Source organism: Mustela putorius, unplaced genomic scaffold (assembly GCF_011764305.1).
Source record: "Mustela putorius furo isolate JIRA1106 unplaced genomic scaffold, ASM1176430v1.1 tig00000196_pilon_pilon_pilon, whole genome shotgun sequence".
NCBI classification, from domain to species: Eukaryota; Metazoa; Chordata; class Mammalia; order Carnivora; family Mustelidae; genus Mustela; species Mustela putorius.
Window position 1 is genome coordinate 6,096,618 of NW_025421310.1, and position 19,354 is coordinate 6,115,971.

Sequence of the window (19,354 nt, forward strand, 5' to 3'; positions counted from 1 at the left end):
CTGAGAGAAGAGGCTGTGGGTCTTCTGTGCATTATTTTGATCCTTGCAACATATCTGTAACTTTGAAATTACATTCAAAAAGTTATAAAATGGATTCAGAAAGGACAGGATTGTAGATTTCAAGAAGATTCTATTTTCCTTTACTGCAAAAAACAAAAAACAAAACAAAACAAAACAAAAAACCCAAAAACAAAAGGAAGAGAAGCAAGTTAATGTTTCTGCAAATTATCCCATGGTATGATGTGGTTCTCATTACTGGTCTTTGGTGGGTCTCCATTCCCTGCCCCCACCTCTGAGAAGTCCACACGGACCCTGGGCAAGAAAGAGGGTGCAGAGTGCAGGCCCCGCGCAATGAGCCATTCCCAAGACCGGAGGACTCTCCCTCTGCAGGCGGACATCTCTCAGAGCCTCCCCGAGCCAGCTGGGCTCAAAGTCAATTGAAAAAGAAAAAAAAAGGGGGGGGGTTTGCTGATTTCACTCCCTGGCTTTTATCTGAGTTTATAATTACACGTTCATTAGTGTGATTATGTGATTAATATCTGTTTTCATCACCAGACTGTCAGCTCTTTGGGTGGCCCCATTTTTGCTCTCCACTGTACGCGGGGGCCCAAAGTGCCACTCAGTAATAAGAGCAGCAGGGTGGATGGAGGGGAGCCCGGGGGCCAAGGCTCTGCAGGGATTAGGACGGCGGGACTCTTGGCAGTGGCTCTAGAAGGTAAGCCCTGAGAGGAGCTCTCCAAAAAAGAACGCAGAAGTGGAACCCCAGCAGCCCGGCCCAGGTTTCTGTGGCCACTGCCCCACGCCTCCTCTGCTCATCCAAGGAGGACGGGAACCCCCCATCTTCAGCATGACGCTGGCTTCAGTACATCAGGAAATGAAGAGAGGGTCCTGCCAAAGAGGGCCCCACGGAGTCTGAGACAGGGGTGCAGGCCTGGCAAAGCAACAGAAGGCCACCCCACATTTCCTGGATGAAAAACAATCTCCCCAGTGAGGAGGTTGCTGGGAACCCCGTGATAATTTGCAATCATATATACATAATTATTTATGTTCTATAACATGTGGCGTTATATAAAGATTATGTTGCATGTTATGTTATAAATATTATTATATGTTTATACATTAGATATTGTGTTTTACCTGTGTAATGTTATGAATACTATATGTATATGATAGGCTAGTATTATAGCATTTATATAAAGATTACTATAACATATAATGATGTTACATTATATAGTTACATAATACATAATTGTATTTATAATGTATAATCAAATATAGAAATGTGTAAGAGAATATAGTAACATTTAAATATAATACCCACAGTATTATTAATATAGTAACCAAGTGACTATAAAATACTCATATGCTATATATGATACTGACGTAATATATAATATTATATATAAATATATAATTGTATGTATAAATTGAGCAACATTTAAAGGAATCAATCTCTGGGTATTAACATATTTGTATTCATAAATTTGTTTAAAATTTATTTTTAGGGGTACCCGGGTGGCTCAGTGGGTTAAGTGCCTGCCTTGAGCTCAGGTCATGATCCCAGAGTCCTGGGATTGAGCCCCACAGCCTGCTTCTTCCTCTCCCTCTGCCCATCTCCCCCATCCTGACTTGTACTAGCTCTCTCTCGCTCTCTCAAATAAAATCTTAAAAAAAAAAAAAGATTTTATTTTTAAGTAATCTCTACATTCAACGTCAGGCTTGGACTCATAACCCCCAGATCAAGAGTTGCACGCTTTCAGGCATCCCTGCGTCCTTAAAAATCCCTAAGTATTTTTAAATGTTTAAGAGACTTTGGCCGTTGAGAAATAACAGATCGGCTTTGGCTTTTCCTGTGTAACTGAAGAATGCACTTAGGTTGTGATTCTGGGGTTGAAATACATACCTGGTCTTCACAAGGCTCAAGGCCAGCTCTTTGGCCCCCACAGGATGGGAACACTTGACCCAGGGCTTCCTTGCCCTCTGGCACCCGCTGCTGCTGCTCCAGCTCTTACCAGCATTCTGTTCATGTGGTCACTGCATTCCCCAAGAGGACAGCTCTTCGGCCTATCTTGGAGCCCTGAAGATGCACATCCCCTCCCACAGTCTCCTGGAGGTGATGGAGGCTTACCCATCATGCACCTCGAGAGTGGCGTTCTTAGCCTCTCCCAGACCCCAATCCCAGAGCCACGTGCCCATCTTTAGGACCTGTTCCCAGGTCCTGCTGGAGCCATCCTCACAGAGCACCACAGACTGCGCTGTCCCTGCTCTGGAGGCTGGAAGCCCAGGGTCTTCGCGTCCCAGGGCTGTTTTTGTTTGTTTGTTTGTTTGTTTTGTTGAGGACCATGGGGGAGGATCTGGGCCGGGCTTTCTCCGGGGCTCAGAGGTGACTGGCCACCTTCTCCCTGTCTCTTTCCTCCGGCCTGTCTGCATCCTGATCTCCCCTCCATACAAGGACACCAGTCCCTGGACTAGGGTCCACCCCGAGGACCTCATTTTCACTTCATCACCTCTGTATAGACCCTCTCAGCAGATCAGGTCTCATGCTGAGGTCCTGAGCTTAGGACTCCATCATAGATGTGGAAGGAACGCAGTTCAACCTACAATATTCGTGCTCTAGATCGCTGAATTTTCTTACCACTGTCTGTGGGTTTCTTGACATGTGACTTCGGGGCTGAGTAAAATGTCACAGGTTTCTGGAGAGCACAGGGGAGTCACCTTTCTCTACCCCAGGACGCACAATCACACCCAAACAGACTCCAAATAAAAGCTGTTAAATTTCCAAACCTTTAATCCCAAACCGACCATAGCAAGGTCAGACCCAAAGATTTCCCCTCCCCTGGTTCCCCAAGGTTCAAATTAGGTTGAAGAGGTCTCTCCCACAAGTGAACACATCCAGATCAAGAAAACGAGTCGGTCCAACTCCCTCCCAAGACCCCCTGGCCTCATCCCGCCACCCCACTCCCTCGTTACCCCATCAGGTCCCCTTCCCTCCCACCTTCCCTGGGGACCCTCGTTTGCAAAAATCCTCTCCCCATCCTACCCCCAAGCATCCCAATTCAGCCACAGAGAAGAACATATTCACAGAGGGAAAAGATGAGGCAGAAGCAGGTCTGTGCGAACCCCATGTGCCCCACAACAAGGCGAACACAGTCTCTCCAGGATTGGGGGGGCAGATTTGGGGGGATAAAATGGAGAAAAGGAAGGGATTAGAAGTAGCTTGCACAAGGCGCAGAGGTGGTTCTAGGCGGCCCTGTGCCCCTGCTTGGGGCAGAGTGAGCCCCAGGGCCAGGGAGGTAAGGTGAGCAGGAGAAAGCAGCCGCCCCCCAGCAGCAAGACCAGGCTGGCCCCCACCCCACAGCCCAGGGACCAGGAGTATTCGTAGGTCAGGGCGGGGGCAGGGGGAGGCTCAGGGCTGACTCTCCGCACGAGGGCTTGCACGGAATGCCGGAACACCTCCAGGCTGACCAGGAGCAGCAGGCCTGTGGGGAAAAGACAGGCACGGTGCTCAGGGCCCCAGGGGAAATCCCCCCACCTGGATCTGAGCGTTTCCCTAACATGCTCCATCTCATGCTCCTGTCACCACCCCCCATTCATCCAGCTGACGCTTACTAAACACCCACTACACAGCATGCACAGTCTGGGAAGCTGGAGATACAGAAGGAACACAACACAAACTGAGAGGGACAGAAGGACAGAGGGATGGAATGGTGGCCACCGGAGGCTGAGGGACCGGGGGAATGTATGGGGGTTGCTTCTTCACGGGGCAGAGTTTCAGCTGGGGAAATACGAAAGTGAAAAAGGGGTGGAGATGGGGCGCCTGGGTGGCTCAGTGGGTTAAAGCCTCTGCCTTCAGCTCAGGTCATGATCTCAGGGTCCTGGGATCGAGTCCCGCATCGGGCTCTCTGCTCAGCAGGGAGCCTGCTTCCTTCTCTCTCTCTCTGCCTGCCTCTCAGTGTACTTGTGATCTCTCTCTGTCAAATAAATAAATAAATAAAATCTTTAAAAATAAAAGGGGGGGTGGGGATGGAGAGCGGCGCTGGCTGCGCCACCGGACAGACCGGCCACAAAAATGGATGAAATGGTAAATTTCATGTTGTGTGTGTTTTATAGCCTTAAGAAAGAAAAAAGCAGGGGGTGTCTGGGTGGCTCAGTCTGTTGAGCATCCTGCTTGACTTAAACTCGGTCACGATTTCAGGGCTGTGGGATCAAGCTCTGCGTTGGACTCCATGCTAGACATGGAGCCTGCTTCAGATTCTCTTTCCTTCTGCCCCTCCCCCTCCTTCAAACAAACAAACAAACAAACAAATAAAGCCAGCCCTGGGATCAAGAACAGCAAAAAGCAAATGACAACTCCATTTTAAAATATTTTTTTAAAAAAAGAAAAAGAAAAGAAAAGGGGTGTCTGGCCAGCTCAGTTGGTAGAATGTGTAACTCTTGATCCCAGGGGTTGTGAATTCAAGCCCCACATTGGGTATAGAGTTACTTAAACCAAAAACAAAAACAAAACTCCATCAAGGCTTTTGGAAAGAGTGATGATGGAATCTGAAACAGTCCGACTCATGGGAGCCCAGAGTAGAATGTGGTTGCCAAGGGCTGGCGGGGAGGGGAGTTGGGGAGATGTGGGGCAAAGGGCACAGAATTCAACTATGCAAGGCGAAAGGCGAATGAGTTGTGGGGATCTGAGGTCCAGCCGTGTGACTATGGTTAGCAACACTGTATCCTACACTTGAAATCTGCTATGAGACTAGGTCCTCAGAGTTCCCACCATGCACACGAAGGCAGCCATGTGAGGTGACAGATAGGGTTAATTAGGCTGACTGTAGTTTTATCATTTCATGATGAGCAGGTATACCAACACATCAACTTGGACACCTTGAATTACTACGATTTCCACTCATCAACCATACCCCAGGAAAGCCCATTTGTCATACCCTAATGAAGAAGTGGGATCATAAAACGAAAAGAAAGTCAGTCAAGTCGCAATGCAATTTGGTTAAAAACAACAACGACAAGAGAAGAAGAAAGAACAAGACAGACAAAGACGCTAACCTCATGGAGCTTATGTTCTACTCGGAAGAGACAGGTGGTGAGCAAGTAAAAAAAGCTTGCAAAACTTAGATGCCCGCAGGAGGCAACGAGGAAGTATAAATCTACAAGGCAGGTGAGTGTGGTGGGAAACATGAGAAAAAGCAGCCAAACCTCAGCTTTGGCCAACCTTCACTTCCCCTTCAGAAATAGGGACTTACATTGCCAGACCTTCTGATTTTTCAAGGATAGCTGGAATTTTTTAAATGATGACTGTTTTTATGGAAATTCGCCCAACCTTTAAACACTTGCTCAGAGACATTTTTACGCACTGCCCGCCCAAGTACGTTTCTGGGTCATTGCTGGCTGTGGGCTGCCAGGCTGTAACTTCCAAAGTAAACACATGAGGAGACAAGATAATTTCAGACAGTGATGTGTGCCGGGAAAGGAGATAAATACAGGGTGATGGGAAGGGGAGTGACATCCAGGGGTGGAGCAGGGACTTTAAGATGGTGACACCAGGAAGAGCCATTTGAGTAATACCTGGAGGATGAAAAAAAGAACGAGGCACACACAAAACTACGTGATGGTTGTTCCAAGCAGATGGAACAGCTCGTCCAAAGGTCCTACGGTAGAACGAGTACAGGGTATTTGGGGGAAAGAGAGAAGGTCAGTGTGGCTGGGACAAAGAGAGTGGGGAGCAGAGAGTGGCGGGTGATGGAAGTAGAGAGGCCAGCAGGGGTCAGGTCACGTAGGACTCTCTGATGGTCATCCATGAGTCATGGGTCCTAGCGGTCTCCTCTCTCTGACCCTGAGTCTGGCCCCAATCTCAATCCCAGACCCTCCTTCCGCCCGGCAATCTGCTTCCCTGTGTGGTTTTTAATCAGGGGACTGGAGAATGCAGCCAGGAAACTCTGTCCTATGGGTCACTGGCTCCCTGCTGAGGCCTCCTTGACCCCACACAGCTCAGTTTAAGGGACTGGAGTACAAGAGCATTGGGACAAGGAGGAGACGTTCTCCAGTCCCCTTTCTTCCTTGGCTAATCCACTCATCCTTCATTCATTCAACAGACCTTCCCTGAGCTCTCATTGTAAACAAGACTAACAAAGACCCTGCCCTCCTGGAGCTCCATCCCAAAGGGAGAATTGGACAATAACCAGGTAGATGTATTGCTGTGGGCTGAATTGTGGCCCCAAACGTTCAGGTGTTGGTGTCCTGACCTGTAGTTTCTCAGAATGTGACTATATTTGAAGATAGGATCTTTAAAGCAATAATCAAATGTAAATGAGGCCAATAGGGCCCTCATCCAATACGGAGAACAATATGACTAATATCCTTACAAGAAGAGGTGGTGAGAACACAGACACACGGAGTGATGATCGTGTGAGGACACAGGGAGAAGACAGCCATCTACAAGCCAAGAAGAGAGGCCTTGGAGGAAGGCAGCCCTGCCCACACCTGGATCTCAGACCTCCAGCCTCCAGAACAGTGAGAAAATACATTTCTGTTCTTTAAACCCCTTCCCTCAGTCTCTGGTATGTTGCCATGGCAGCCTGAGCAAACAAATACATACATAAATACATAATTTCGGGTATTGATCGAGTTTGTGGAGGAAGAAAAGGCAAGGTAAGGACATACCAGGTAGTGGACCTACTCTAGACAAAGTGGTCAACAGTGGTCCCTCTGAGACGGAAATATCTGGTCAGAGACTTAGATGATACGAGGAAAGAAGACACGGAAAGATGTAGTGGAAGAACATTCCAGGCTAAGGGGACAGCAATGCAAAATGCTCTGAGGAAATGAGCTTGGAGTATCTGAGGGGGAGTGGAGAAGCCCACATAGCCTGAGTGGAGGGAGCGAGTGGTAAGAGCTGAAGTCCCACGTAGTCAGGAACCAGGCCACGTAAGACCTTGGACCCACATTATTCTAGTGGTAGTAACTTATTGTTACTCTATTGGCCTTTGAACTAGGTAGGAACCACAGTATGATTCGCGGTTTGAAAACATGACTAACCCCAAAGACAAAAAAGGAAGGACTTGGCCATGGGCTATAGTCTGTGGACCCCTGGCCTTGACACACTAGCTTTGTACCAAGAATCTCACCAAATGCTGTCGTGTCTCATCTCTTCCCGCTAGACCTTACGAGATATGTATTATTGTCTATAGATGGGGAGTGGAGCTTGGGTTTGAGGGAAGCCAGGGCTACTCCGTACACTATTCTGTTAAGCACATCTCTCTACCTCCTCCTTGACCAAGCCTGACATCCCTTGTATGACCTAGAAGGGCCCATGTGATCTGGCCCTTGCCTACTTCTTCAGCCCCCTTTTGGCTGCTCTTTTCACCTAATAGTAGAGAGTAAGACTTCTTTCAGCCTTTAGATGCACCAAATTCTTTCAAGCCTGGAGGCTCGTATGCATCCCTATCTACGTTACACTTCTTCTGAGAAGACCTCCCTGATCACTGCTGCTTAATTCAATATCAGATCTCCCTCTTATACATTTCCTTCTTACTCTGTTCATTTATAGCATTTACCACAGCCGGAATTATCAACATATATTAATTCATATTAGTGCTGTCTGGCCGGCCAATTTCTATCTCCCTCACTAAACTATAAATGCACAAGGGCAGGAAACTTGTCTGTCTCAGAGCTCTAACACATGAACAACACGTGATGTGTATATTTTATGAAGAGAAACAATATTACCCAAATATGTCCCTTTATCTAAGGAGACCTTAAAAACACAATCTGCACAGTCCCTGATACCCGATATAACCAAAGCACCTACAGCATCAAATCCGCCCCCTCACTTTCATTTGGCTGTACAGTCTGCAGAAAATTTCATGCCTGAGACTTCCATAAAACACTTTTCTATCCACACCTCCATGGCACCCCCAGGAATAACCCGGGTATGAGTTCAGTAATAACAGCAGCACCAAATCCCTACCATGCTGTAAATTCCATGAGAACAGGGACATGTTGACCTCATTCATCATTCTATCCCCCAGTGGTTCCTAACACAGCATCGAGCACTTACGAGACATCAAAAAAATACTTGTTCAATAATTGGATGGATGAACAGATGGAAAAATAGATTAGATGGAGAGGAGGAGAGAGAAAGGGAGAATGGAAAAGGAAGAAGAGAAGAGAGTGGGAGGAGAATTAATGAATTGATAGATGGATGCCTGGATGGACGGAGGGGATGGATATTTGACACATGGATGTTTGGATGAGTGAGTTCGGGGATATAAGAACATTTGGGCTCAGAGATTAAAAAAAAAAAAAAAAAAAAGATTTGCCAGATCACGTGACTCTTCAGAAATTGGGATTCCAACCCAGATCTCTTGATTCCCTGGTCCATCTTTTATACCAGGATCCGCTTCACTCTCCATGCTCCAGCCACACTGGCTTTCTTTCAAGACCTTAACTTCATCAAACTCTGTCTAACTCGGTTACTCATGGTAACTCTCTAACTCTCTGCTTTAAACCAAGGATTCTTATTATGCACTCTCACAGAAATCTACTTTCCTTTTCCTCTATAGCACCTAGAAGTTTATAATGGTGGGATGACCTGTGATATTTCTGTGTCCTTAACCAGATGATAATCTCCATAAGGGAAAGCACCTTTCTGTCTTGTACATTCTGATAGGACCTCTACATACATGTACAAATGTATTGTGTGTACTGTGTCTGTGTGTGCACCAAGAGTAAAATGAACACATGAATTAATGAAAGAAAGGAAGGGACATGACTGAATTCCCCCTCTTATTTAGGAAGATACCTAAGGCAACAAAATAATAAGAATTGGCCATTATTATTTTCCAGTCATATGTTCGTGCTCTCGAAGACTCATCATGTCTCTCTTACCTTGCACCAGGATCTACCTCTCTTGTTGTTAGAGTTACCATGTACCATTGTGCAAGATTTGTCCTGCTTTATGCTCTGACCTTCATTCTGTTCCTCAAACTTGTTAAGTCTTTTACAACCTCTGTATATGCTAAACCTTCATCACCATCATCATCACCATCATTGCCAACATCACCACAAACACCACCAATTTTGCCACCACCTCTGTCACCACCACACTCTGATAGGATGATTCCCATTCATTCTTCAATTGTTAGCTTAAATATCACCTTCTCTGAGTTTCTCGGACATACCCTCACTACAATACACTCCCCTAATAGGCTTTATCCTGACTCTCGTCACAATTATGGTTGTAATATGTGTAATTACTCATTACGGCTCAATTGTTTATTATATTTTATTTATTTATTTGACAGAGTGAGAGAGCATAAGCAGAGGGAGCAGCAAAAGGAGAGGGAGAAGCAGGCTCCCTGCTGAGCAGGGCACACAATGCAGGACTCCATCCCAGGACACTGGGATCATGACCTGAGCTGAAGGCAGATTCTTTTTTTTTTTTTTTTTAAAGATTTTATTTATTTGTCAGAGAGAGAGAGCGAGCACAGGCAGACAGAATGGCAGGCAGAAGCAGAGGGAGAAGCAGGCTCTCTGCCGAGCAAGGAGCCCGATGTGGGACTTGATCCCAGGACGCTGGGATCATGACCTGAGCTGAAGGCAGCCGCTTAACCAACTGAGCCACCCAGGCATCCCTGAAGGCAGATTCTTAACCAGCTGAGCCACCCAGATGTCCCCGGTTACTAGATCTAATTCTGTCGGAATCTAGGCTCTGTGAGGGACAGACACCATGTCTTGTTAGTCTTGTATCTCCAGCCCTTAGCACAACACATGAACTATAGCAAGTGCTCGTAAACACACAAAGCATAAATAAATGAAGCTAATATAATTAATGATGTTTATATCTTCCTTAGAAAACATTCGATCCAATGAGGACTACATTAACAAAATGTAGCATTTTTTTTTTTTTTTGACCATCAACTCCAAGAATACAACAGTCCTTAAAGACCCCAGTTCCAAATCTAAAAGAATGTTTGGAGACCTTCCAATTCTCAGTGAACAATAGGGCTTAGAATCCTCACATTTGAGCCTACAATAGCCCTGTGCTTCCCAGAATCCAACAATGCTAAGAGATGTCCTTCAACTTCCTAGTATACAACAGTGTTTGAAGACTCCAGGTTGAACCTGGAGATGCACCCCCCCACACCAATTCCCAGCCAACAACAGGGCTCAGAATCCTCCTATGTTTGAGCCTGCTATAAACGTTGAGCTTCTCCAATCACCAGCATCCAACCCAGCATGCAATAATCCTTGGGGACCCTTGGTCCAAATTTAAAATAGTGTCTGGAGAACCTTGATCCCCAGACAACAACAAAACTTGGAATTCTTGGGGTGCCTGGGTGGCTCAGTGGGTTAAGCCTCTGCCTTCGGCTCAGGTCATGATCCCAGGGTCCTGGGATCAAGCCCCACATCGGGCTCTCTGCTCAGCAGGGAGCCTGCTTCCTCCTCTCTCTCTGCCTGCCTCTCTGCCATCTTGTGATCTCTCTCCTTCTGTCAAATAAATAAATAAAATCTTAAAAAAAAAAAACTTGGAATTCTCCCATTTTGGAGCCTACTATAGCCCATGGGTTTCCCTCAACTCTCAGCATGCAAGAGTGTTTGGGGACCCTACCTCCCAGCATACAACAGTGTTCAGCACACCCTACCTCCCAGCATGCACAGTGCCTGGAGACCCAACCTCCCAGCCCAGAACAGTGCCTGAAGATCCAACCTCCTAGCATGAAACAGTGCCTGGAAACCCAACCTCCCAGCATGCAACAGTAGTTGGAGATCTAACCTCCCAACATGCAACAGTGCTTGGACACGCTACTTCCCAGCATGCAACAGTGCCTGGAGATCCAACCACCCAGCATGCAATTCCCTCAGTCTCCAGGCTCCCAACCTTCACCTGAGAGGCCAAAGCAGACGGCTCCAACTCGGAGTAGGAACTCTGCACCTTTGCTGAGCACCATGATGACACAGAGGCACCCCAAGGCCATGACTGCCAAGCCTAGGACTGCTATCACTGCAGCTGCCAGATTCACTTCTGCAAGGGGAGGAAAGGGAAGAAGCAGAGAACATGGGATGTAGGAAGATCTCCCCTATAGGGACCCAGAACTAAGAAGATGGAAGATTCAGATCTAGTCAAAACTTTTCAGGTAGATCATCCAGTCCAATATTTTGCTTACGCTGTTGAAGGAACTAAGACTTGCAGACGGCCAGGGATTTGCCTGAGACCCCAGAGCAAAGAGGAGACACAGCCAGGATAGGAAGGGAAAGGTAACATCATTACTTATGATCTGGTCCCTGTTTGCTTACAGGTGAAGCAGCTAAGACAGTGGATGTGAGGGTGACAACAGAGAAGAGAGTATGTTACAGTGAAATGGTCCAAGTCAGAATTCTCCCCAGCCACTTCCTCATTGGAAGACTGTAGTAGAAATCACCAAACCTCTCTGAGCCTTGGTTTCCTCCTCTAGAAAATCAGGATCAAAATCTCTATTTGATTGGGTTGTTGTGAGGATTAAAAATCTAATGTGTCCAGTGGAGCGCCTGGCACACAGCAGGTGTGCTGAACACCGGCACGCTGATGACTTCCTCTCCCAGACAGGCACAGAGACTTGCCTGAGCTCACTGAGCACAAAGACAAGACACAAAGGAGGGAGACCCACTCTACTATGCACGGGACACCACACCGTCTGTTTTAGCTGCATTGTCGCATTAAATCCTTACAAAGACTGGATAAGAGTCATGATACGACCACAATCCCTTACTGGTGGGGAGGAAAACTGAGACACTGGGCTGATGGAGAGGCTGTGGTTGTAGCAGAAAGGGTAAAATTCTAAGAGTTCCATTATTCAGTATGTGTGTGGTCTATGTGCAGTCTTTTCATTTTAAGTGGACTTAAATTAAAACAAAATTTGGGGTGTCTTGGTGCTCAGTGGGTTGAATGTCTGGCTATATATTTTTTTAAAGATCTCACCCTACTTGAGAGAGAGAACAAGTGTGGATGAGCAGGGGAGGGGGCAGAGGGAAGCAGGCTCCCTGTTCAGCAGGGAGCCTGATGTGGGGTTCCATACCAGGACCCTGAGATCAGGACCCGAGCTGAAGGCAGATGCCCAACTGACTGAGCCACCCAGGTGGCCCATGAAGGTCGGACTCTTGATCTCAGCTCAGGTCTTGATCTCAGGGTTGTGAGTTCAAGCCCCACATTGGGCTTCCATGCATGAAGCCTACTTAAAAGCAAACAAACTCCAAATTAAAAAACAAAAAAAAAACCTAGTTTCTGGTGGCTCAGTTGTTAAGCCTCTGCCTTCAGCTCAGGTCATGATCCCAGGGTCCTAGGATCGAGTCCCACATTGGCCTCCCTGCTCAGTGGGGAGTCTGCTTCTCCCTTTCCCCTTGCTCCTCCCCCCTGCTCATGCTCTTTCTCTGTCAAATAAATAAATAAATTCTTAAAACACACACACACTGAGTTTCTCCATCACACTAGCCACATTCCAAGTGCTCAGCAGCCACATGGGGCCCATGGCTACCATACTGGTCAGCAAAGATAACATTTTCATTTCATGGAAGATTCCATCGGAGATCATTGCCTAGGAGTCAGGACTATTTGGGTTTGAATTCTGCCACTCCCTCTGCCACTTCCCGGGAGAAGTAAATGTAACCATTTCTGGGCCTCCATTTCCTCATCTGGAAGATGAAGACAGAGCTGCTGCCCCACGGGGTCATGTAAGGGACCAGAGTTCTTAGAAAGGAAACCTTCAGCACTGTGCTTAGCATGTGGTGAGCACACATCACTAAGATGTTAAAATACTACCCACAGAAAGGGGCTGTGGCCTGCCTGAAGTCACACAGCACGTGACAAAGGCAGAGCTGGGGCAGAAGCATCAGGCATGGCAGGGCTCCCCCAAAGATAGGACCTCCCAGGACGAAGCAGAGAAGACAATGTCATCAAGAACTCCTCCAGCATGGCCAGCCTATCCCCTCACCCCCGCTCCCCCACCGCAGGGTTCAGTTCTCACCTTTCTTTGTAGTTCTCTGGAAGATGCGTGCATTTTCCCCCGTGGTAAAGAATTTAAAATAGGTACAGTTTGCTTCTGTGGGAGCAGGAGAGAAAGAGGTGGTGACATGGAAGTTGCTAGGCTAAGGTCAGGATGGACATTTAGCATCACTCACAGCAGCCTAAAAATAGGACATCCGCATCCCTGACAGACACAGGACACAGATGATGCTCGAAGCAAAAACCACCTGCCGTCACCTAGCTATCAGGAGCTGGGGCTCCAGTCTGCTCTGAGGTCCAGATCTGTGACTTAGTGAGAGCCACTGGCCTCTCTGAGGCCTCTGACTCTTTCTCTATAAAATGAGAAAACAGTCTTGTTCCAGGCTCCACCATATGGGTTTGCTGAGGGCCACGTGGGATTATAAACAATGATCGCTTTATTCAACAAAGGACACCAAGATATGGGGAACAGAAGGCTAATAGACTCGGAAGAGATTCTCATCTCAGAAAGAATTCACTCCTGCAGGTCAGCAAGAAAAGAGAGGGAAACCAACTGAAAAATGGGCAAAGGACAGAAATAGTCAATTCACAGAAGACGTCTGAATGACTCACACGGATATGAAGAGATGCTCCACCTCCCCAGGGATCGCAGAAATGCAACTTAAATCAGCAGGGGAACGCCACTTTATATCAATTAGATTGGCAAATATTAAAAGGATAATATCAAGCAGTGGAAAGAGAAGAGGAAACAGCTGGGAGTATACACTCGTGTTTTTTGGAAAGCACTCCGACGTCCTTTACAAAATGAAGTACATTGATAACCTATAGCCCAACAATTTCATCTCTGGGTACGTGCCCAGGCAAACACTAGTAGCAGGAACATACATGTGCATGTTTGCTGCAACACTATTGCTAATAATGGGAATCAGAATCAGCCCAAGCATCCATGTCTAGGGGCTCAAGTAAGGGTGAGGGACTGGCTCTTGAGCAAATCTCTGCAGCACACAGTAGCCAAGAATTAGAGTAACAAAGCCATGTGGGGAGATCTGAGCAAGTGTTGAGAAAAAAAAAAATCATAAACAGGAAAAAAATCCACAGCATGGTATCATTTATGTAAATTAAAACACAGACAGATATAAAGAATGCTCAGTATTTTCCAAGTTAACATGTATATTAGTGTGTGCATACCCAGCCCTTTAAAGAGCCGAGTTAGAAAGGAATGGTGGTGAATGGATAAAGAAGATGTGGTATATATACACATGGAATACTATGCAGCCATCAAAAGAAATGAAATCTTGCCATTTGTGACAACGTGGATGGAACTAGAGCGTACCATGCTTAGCGAAATAAGTCAAGCGGAGAAAGACAACTGTCATATGATCTCCCTGATATGAGGAAGTGGTGATGCAACATGGGGACTTAAGGGGGTAGGAGAAGAATAAATGAAACAAGATGGGATTGGGAGGGAGACAAACCATAAGTGACTCTTAATCTTACAAAACAAACTGAGGGTTGCTGGGGGCAGGGGGGTTGGGAGAAGGGGGGTGGGGTTATGGACATTGGGGAGGGTATGTGCTTTGGTGAGTGCTGTGAAATGTGTAAACCTGGTGATTCACAGACCTGTACCCCTGGGGATAAAAATATATTATATGTTTATAAAATTTTTTTTAAATAAATTAATTTTAAAAAAAGAAAGGAATGGTGGGGGGACAGGGAAGAACAGCATCTAAAATAAAGCATGAGAAAGATCTTGGGAAGGCAACTGTTGACAATTGTGGTGTCCGCCAAAGAAGAACCAGATTCATCCGACTTGGTGTACCTGAGGTCCAAGGACACCAAAGCTTTAAAAAGGCAGGAGAGGGGGCACTTTACGAACTGCATTTCAAAACCAGCACCTCTCAGAGAATTTGCCTGGCCCTACACTCTCCTTCTACAGATGGGGAAAATGGTGGGAAGGCAGACAGGAAGAGAGGTTCAAGATGTAGGAGAGGGGGGCTGGGTGGTCTGGAGAAGGAGAAAGGAACTGACCAAATTGTGGAGTGACAAGAAATAAGGTGTGTTGAGTCAGGCGAGGTGAGGGGAGACCCCACAGCTGTGCCCCAAAGGAAGGCGAGGGGCAGGCGGGGTCCCGTCCAAAGCAGTTTGACGGGAGTCCTTACCCCGCAGTGGCAGCAATCTTGCAGCAGCAAGATGTAAAAGATGCTTCATGCAGTAGAGCAAAGGGTGAGGCTGCTTATTTTGTAGCAGTCAGTGGGGGACCAAGGGTCTTCATCCATGAGGGAAAGGTGAAGTCCCATCTAGAGAGTAAGAAGGTCTGGTATATCTTTCTGAGAGAGTGCGGGCTGTCTGGCCTCCTGTTTTGGCTACTCAGGATTGAGGACCTCTCACCTCTGACTCCAGATGGCATAGCCCATTTGGAAAAGAGTAGGATGGCTCACATACACCCTTCTCCCCATGCAGCCCAGGGAAATATGAGAGCCCTTTGAAGACCAGGGCAACGTGTGGGATAGTCCTGAGATAATGGAAGTTGTGAGTTTCTGGAGGGTCCCCTGGAGGGTCGGGACTTGGAGGGAGGATGGAGACCTTCCTGGGAGGAAGCTGAAGTCCTTTCTGATCAATGGGGCGGGGAGGCATCAAGGGATGTGAGGAATCCTGCCTTGTGCAGTGAGCTTGGGGCAGGGGGCGTCCCCTCAGGGGACAGCCAGGACCTCTGGGACATCTTTGTGGACTAGTGAGATGCAATCCAGTGTAGTTGTTAAGAACAGAGACAACCAGCGTTCAAATCCCCGATGACTAGCCTGGGTACAGAGATAAAGCCGCTTAACCTTCCTCACTCCTCATTCCTGGCTTCTATAAAATGGGGATGATACGTAGTACCTATCCAGAAGGTTGCTACAAGGATACGAGGATTAATGAGTTCACACATGTGAAGTACTTCGAACAAAGCCTGGGGGCATAAGCCTCCAAACATATTACACAAGCATAGGATTCCCACGGCAGCTCATTTTGGCAACATTTGGGAACTTCCTGCCTGAGACAACACGGGGCAAACAGAAAAAACAAAAAATGAGCCCATCTGCAGAAGCGAAGTGTTTAATCCAGACCCTGAGTGGGTAGGGAACTCACACAACAAGGGGTGCTGGGCATCTCATTTTGCTCTCAAGGACTTGGGACATCTTATTTGGGATCCTATGGATATAAGATAGCACATCTAGATAAGTGAGAAGGGAAATCTCATCCTGAGCCCGGAGGGGTAGAGGATCTTCTCTGAGGAGCACTGAGGTGCTGGGAGAGTAGAGTGCTGGAGATCTCATGTGGGTGATGAAGCCCGTGACAACCCGTACAGACAGCGAGGGTGTGGGATACAGAGCAAGAGCCCGCTGGGGCTCCCAAGGGGTATAGGATGTCCCACTGGTGTACATGAAGGGCATAGCATGCCCCGTCGGGGAGAGTGTGAGGTATGGGATAGCTTTCTGGCATCGGCAGGGGTGAAAGGGCATTCTGTAGAACAGTGAGGGCTGTGGGGTGTCTGTAATAGAAAGTAAGAAAGACCAGAGGGTCCAGTCTGGACACTCCAGAGTGGGAGGGATGGAGATGAAGCTGCACGTTTCCCGGAGGCATCAGATCTCCACTGGGATGTTGCAGGGTGACTGGCAAACCCCAACTCTCTCTCCAGGAGCCCAGGCTGTGTCAGGAGTGTGGGTGCTTCTGGGAAGTGCAGGCTGCTTGCATTGCCAGCGGTGTGGTGGGGGACAGGTCGGGGCTCAGGACACGGGCTGCATGGAGAGGTACAAGATCTCTTCAGGGAGCACGGACTCTCTCTGGGATACAGGCTGGCCTGGAGACACACAGATGTCTGGGCCCGCATGCTCTGCTGGACGTACAAGAGCTCTGGAGGTCAGAGCATGGTCTGAGGCACAGGCTGGCCTGTGGTACCAGCTGGTCTGAGGGTGCAGGCTGGCCTGGAGTTCAGGCTGATCTGGGGGTGCAGGCTTGTCTAGGGTGAAGGCTACTCTGTACATACAGGCTGGTCTGAGGGTGCAGGCTGATCTGGGGGGTATAGGCTGGTCTGGGGGCACAGGCTGGTCTGGGGGTGTAGGCTGGCCCAGGCGCACAGGCCAGTCTGGGGGTACAGGCTGGTTTCAGGTATGAGCTAGTTTTAGGGCACAGACTAATCTGAGGGTACAGGCAGTTTGGGGCACGGGATATAACTGGGACAGGCTGCTTGGGGGGATGGGTACAGAAAGGCCAGTTACAGGCTAGTCTGAAGTAGTCTTTCTTCTCTCCCTCTTCTCTCTCCCTTACCCCCTACTCTACCCCCCCACCCCCAATATAGTTTGCGTCTGGGGCAAAGGTTATACCAGTGAGCACTGGCTGATGCGGGCATGGGCTGGTTCTGAGGCTGCAGGTTTCCTTCTTGGGGCTCAGGGTCCCCCTGGGGTATGGGTTCCGCTGACCCCCACCGCTCCCACTCCCTCGGGGTACAATCCTCGGGCTGGGGGCGTGGCTTCTCACCTCCTGGCAGCTCCGCGGGGCCGCAGGTGTCTCTGCCCGCAGGCACGTCGGACTGCCACAGCCGCTTGGTGCACATCTTCCACAGCCCCATGTGGGCGGCCTCGCAGATGGCACTGCCATTGGTCTTGTAGGTGTTGAGCTCTACCCAGAACTCGGTGCCCACGGCCAGCACGGCCAGCGTGGCGCCCACGGCGCTCAGCAGGAGCCCTAGCTTGATCTTTCCCTCCCGCTCGGGGGTCAGCTGGTGCTGCCCCTGAGCCCGCCGGCGGCTCGCAGCCTCCCGCCGCCGCCGGTCCTCCTCTTGCATGAAAAAGTTAGACCACATCATCATCCTGGAGGCGACAGCCCTGGCGGGGCTCAGAACAGGTGCAAGAGAGGCAGAGCGGAGGAGGGTCCTGAGGGCGGGAGCGGGGAGGCAAGCGCCTGTGGTCCTGAAGGAGTGAGGGGCTCAGTTTCCACTGGATTCTGAGAAAGGAAGATGTGAACCTTCCCCAGAACCTCCAGTAGGGGAGTTGAGGTTTCCTCCGGAGCTTAGAAGAGGAAAAAATAGAGCCTCTGGGAGGAAACCCTCCAAGTTCAGAGGAGGGCCTGGGGAGGCCCAGAAACTCCACAAGGAAGGTGGGACCCAGAAGAAAGGCAGGGTACCCCCAAAGTGCAGAGCTGGAACCTGGGTCTCTAGCAGAGGGACCTCAGGGCTCCAGAGCAAGAACTGAGCCCTGGCTGAGGCTCTGAGGGGTCACTCTGGGTCCCCACTGGGAGGAATCACCAGAGGGAAACTGGGTGTCCAGGAGCACCCCACTAAGGCTCAGAGCTCGGGGTACCCAGGGAGGGTTGCTGAGGGCCTCTTGAGTGTTTGAGAGAAGTCTCCTGGTTCCTTTTGGGCTCAGAGTCTGGAGTGGGAGAAGCTGGGTCCCCTCTGGAATTCAGAAGAGATCCGAACTCCTTCTGGGTCTCAGAAAGGCGGTAGGGCCCCCAACATTCACAGAAGGGGACAGTGGAGTCCTGACGTGGCTTCAGGAAAAGGGGGTGGGTGTCTCCCTGGCCATTCAGAGACGAGAGATCAGAGAGTCTCCCTGTGTCTGAGAGAGAGGACAGTGGCTCAGAGACACAGTGGGGTCCAGAGAAGGGGGCTGGCGGACGCCCCGGGGCTCAGGAGGGGGACCTGGGGTCCCTATCGGGGCCAAAGGGAAGGGCTGTGGTCCCCACTGAGGCTCAGGAAATGGGCACGAAATCCCCCCGGGATTCGAAGGACAGCTGGGACCCGGAAGGGACTCAGCGTCCCTTTGGGATCACTCGGCTCCTCCTCCCCCGGGCTCCCAGGGCCTGCCGGGCCGGGAGGGCTCCAGGCTCAGCTCCAGGCCAGCTGCCTCCCGCAGGCCTCCCACCCTGGTCTCCCGGGCAGGGCCCCCTCTCGCTCTCCTGCCTCCGCGCCGCGCCGGCCCCAGCTCCGCGACGCCTCCGAGCCGTCGGGTCCTGCAAGTCGCCGCCCGCTCCGCCCCGACGCGCCGCTCGGCTCCGTCCGGCGTCGCCCCACCCGCCTACCCCCGCGCCCTCCCGGGCTATTTCAGGCTCGACCCGTAAATAACACCCGCACCTGTCGCCCAGCGCCTGTTGCCATAGGGACCCTGGGTATTTTAAGGGGACGCGAGGGGAGGAGGGAAACTGCCCCGGGAGGAGGGCCTGGGGGCGGGGTCCTGACCCGGCTGGAGCCCGAGGGGACTTTTATTTCCTTAAGGGGCAAGCGCCTGAGCCGAGGATCCCATCTCCATGGTGGCAGGGAACCTGGATTTGGGGTCCGGAGCAGGCCTGGCTGGGAGCCTGAATTGCTAGGTCTGGGGGAGGAGTGACTGGGGCCCCTGA

General features: G+C 49.5%; 1 protein-coding gene across 4 annotated transcripts; it reads right to left on the bottom strand.

Moving 5' to 3' along the window:
• Positions 1-2,770: 2,770 nt before the first annotated feature.
• On the bottom strand, positions 2,771-19,095 carry CACNG6 (calcium voltage-gated channel auxiliary subunit gamma 6). Of its 4 annotated transcripts, XM_004779830.3 has the most exons (4): positions 17,495-19,093; positions 13,002-13,076; positions 10,889-11,026; positions 2,771-3,479 (listed from the first exon to the last, which is right to left on the bottom strand). In XM_004779830.3, the coding sequence occupies exons 1-4, from the start codon at positions 17,823-17,825 to the stop codon at positions 3,241-3,243; spliced, it is 783 nt and encodes a 260-aa protein (XP_004779887.2). In that variant the 5' UTR covers positions 17,826-19,093; the 3' UTR covers positions 2,771-3,240. The 4 variants fall into 4 exon arrangements, with proteins under 4 accessions (XP_004779887.2, XP_044932916.1, XP_044932917.1 ...); XM_045076981.1 differs by lacking the exon at positions 13,002-13,076 and having other exon boundaries at positions 17,495-19,094; XM_045076982.1 differs by lacking the exon at positions 10,889-11,026 and having other exon boundaries at positions 17,495-19,094.
• Positions 19,096-19,354: the final 259 nt, after the last annotated feature.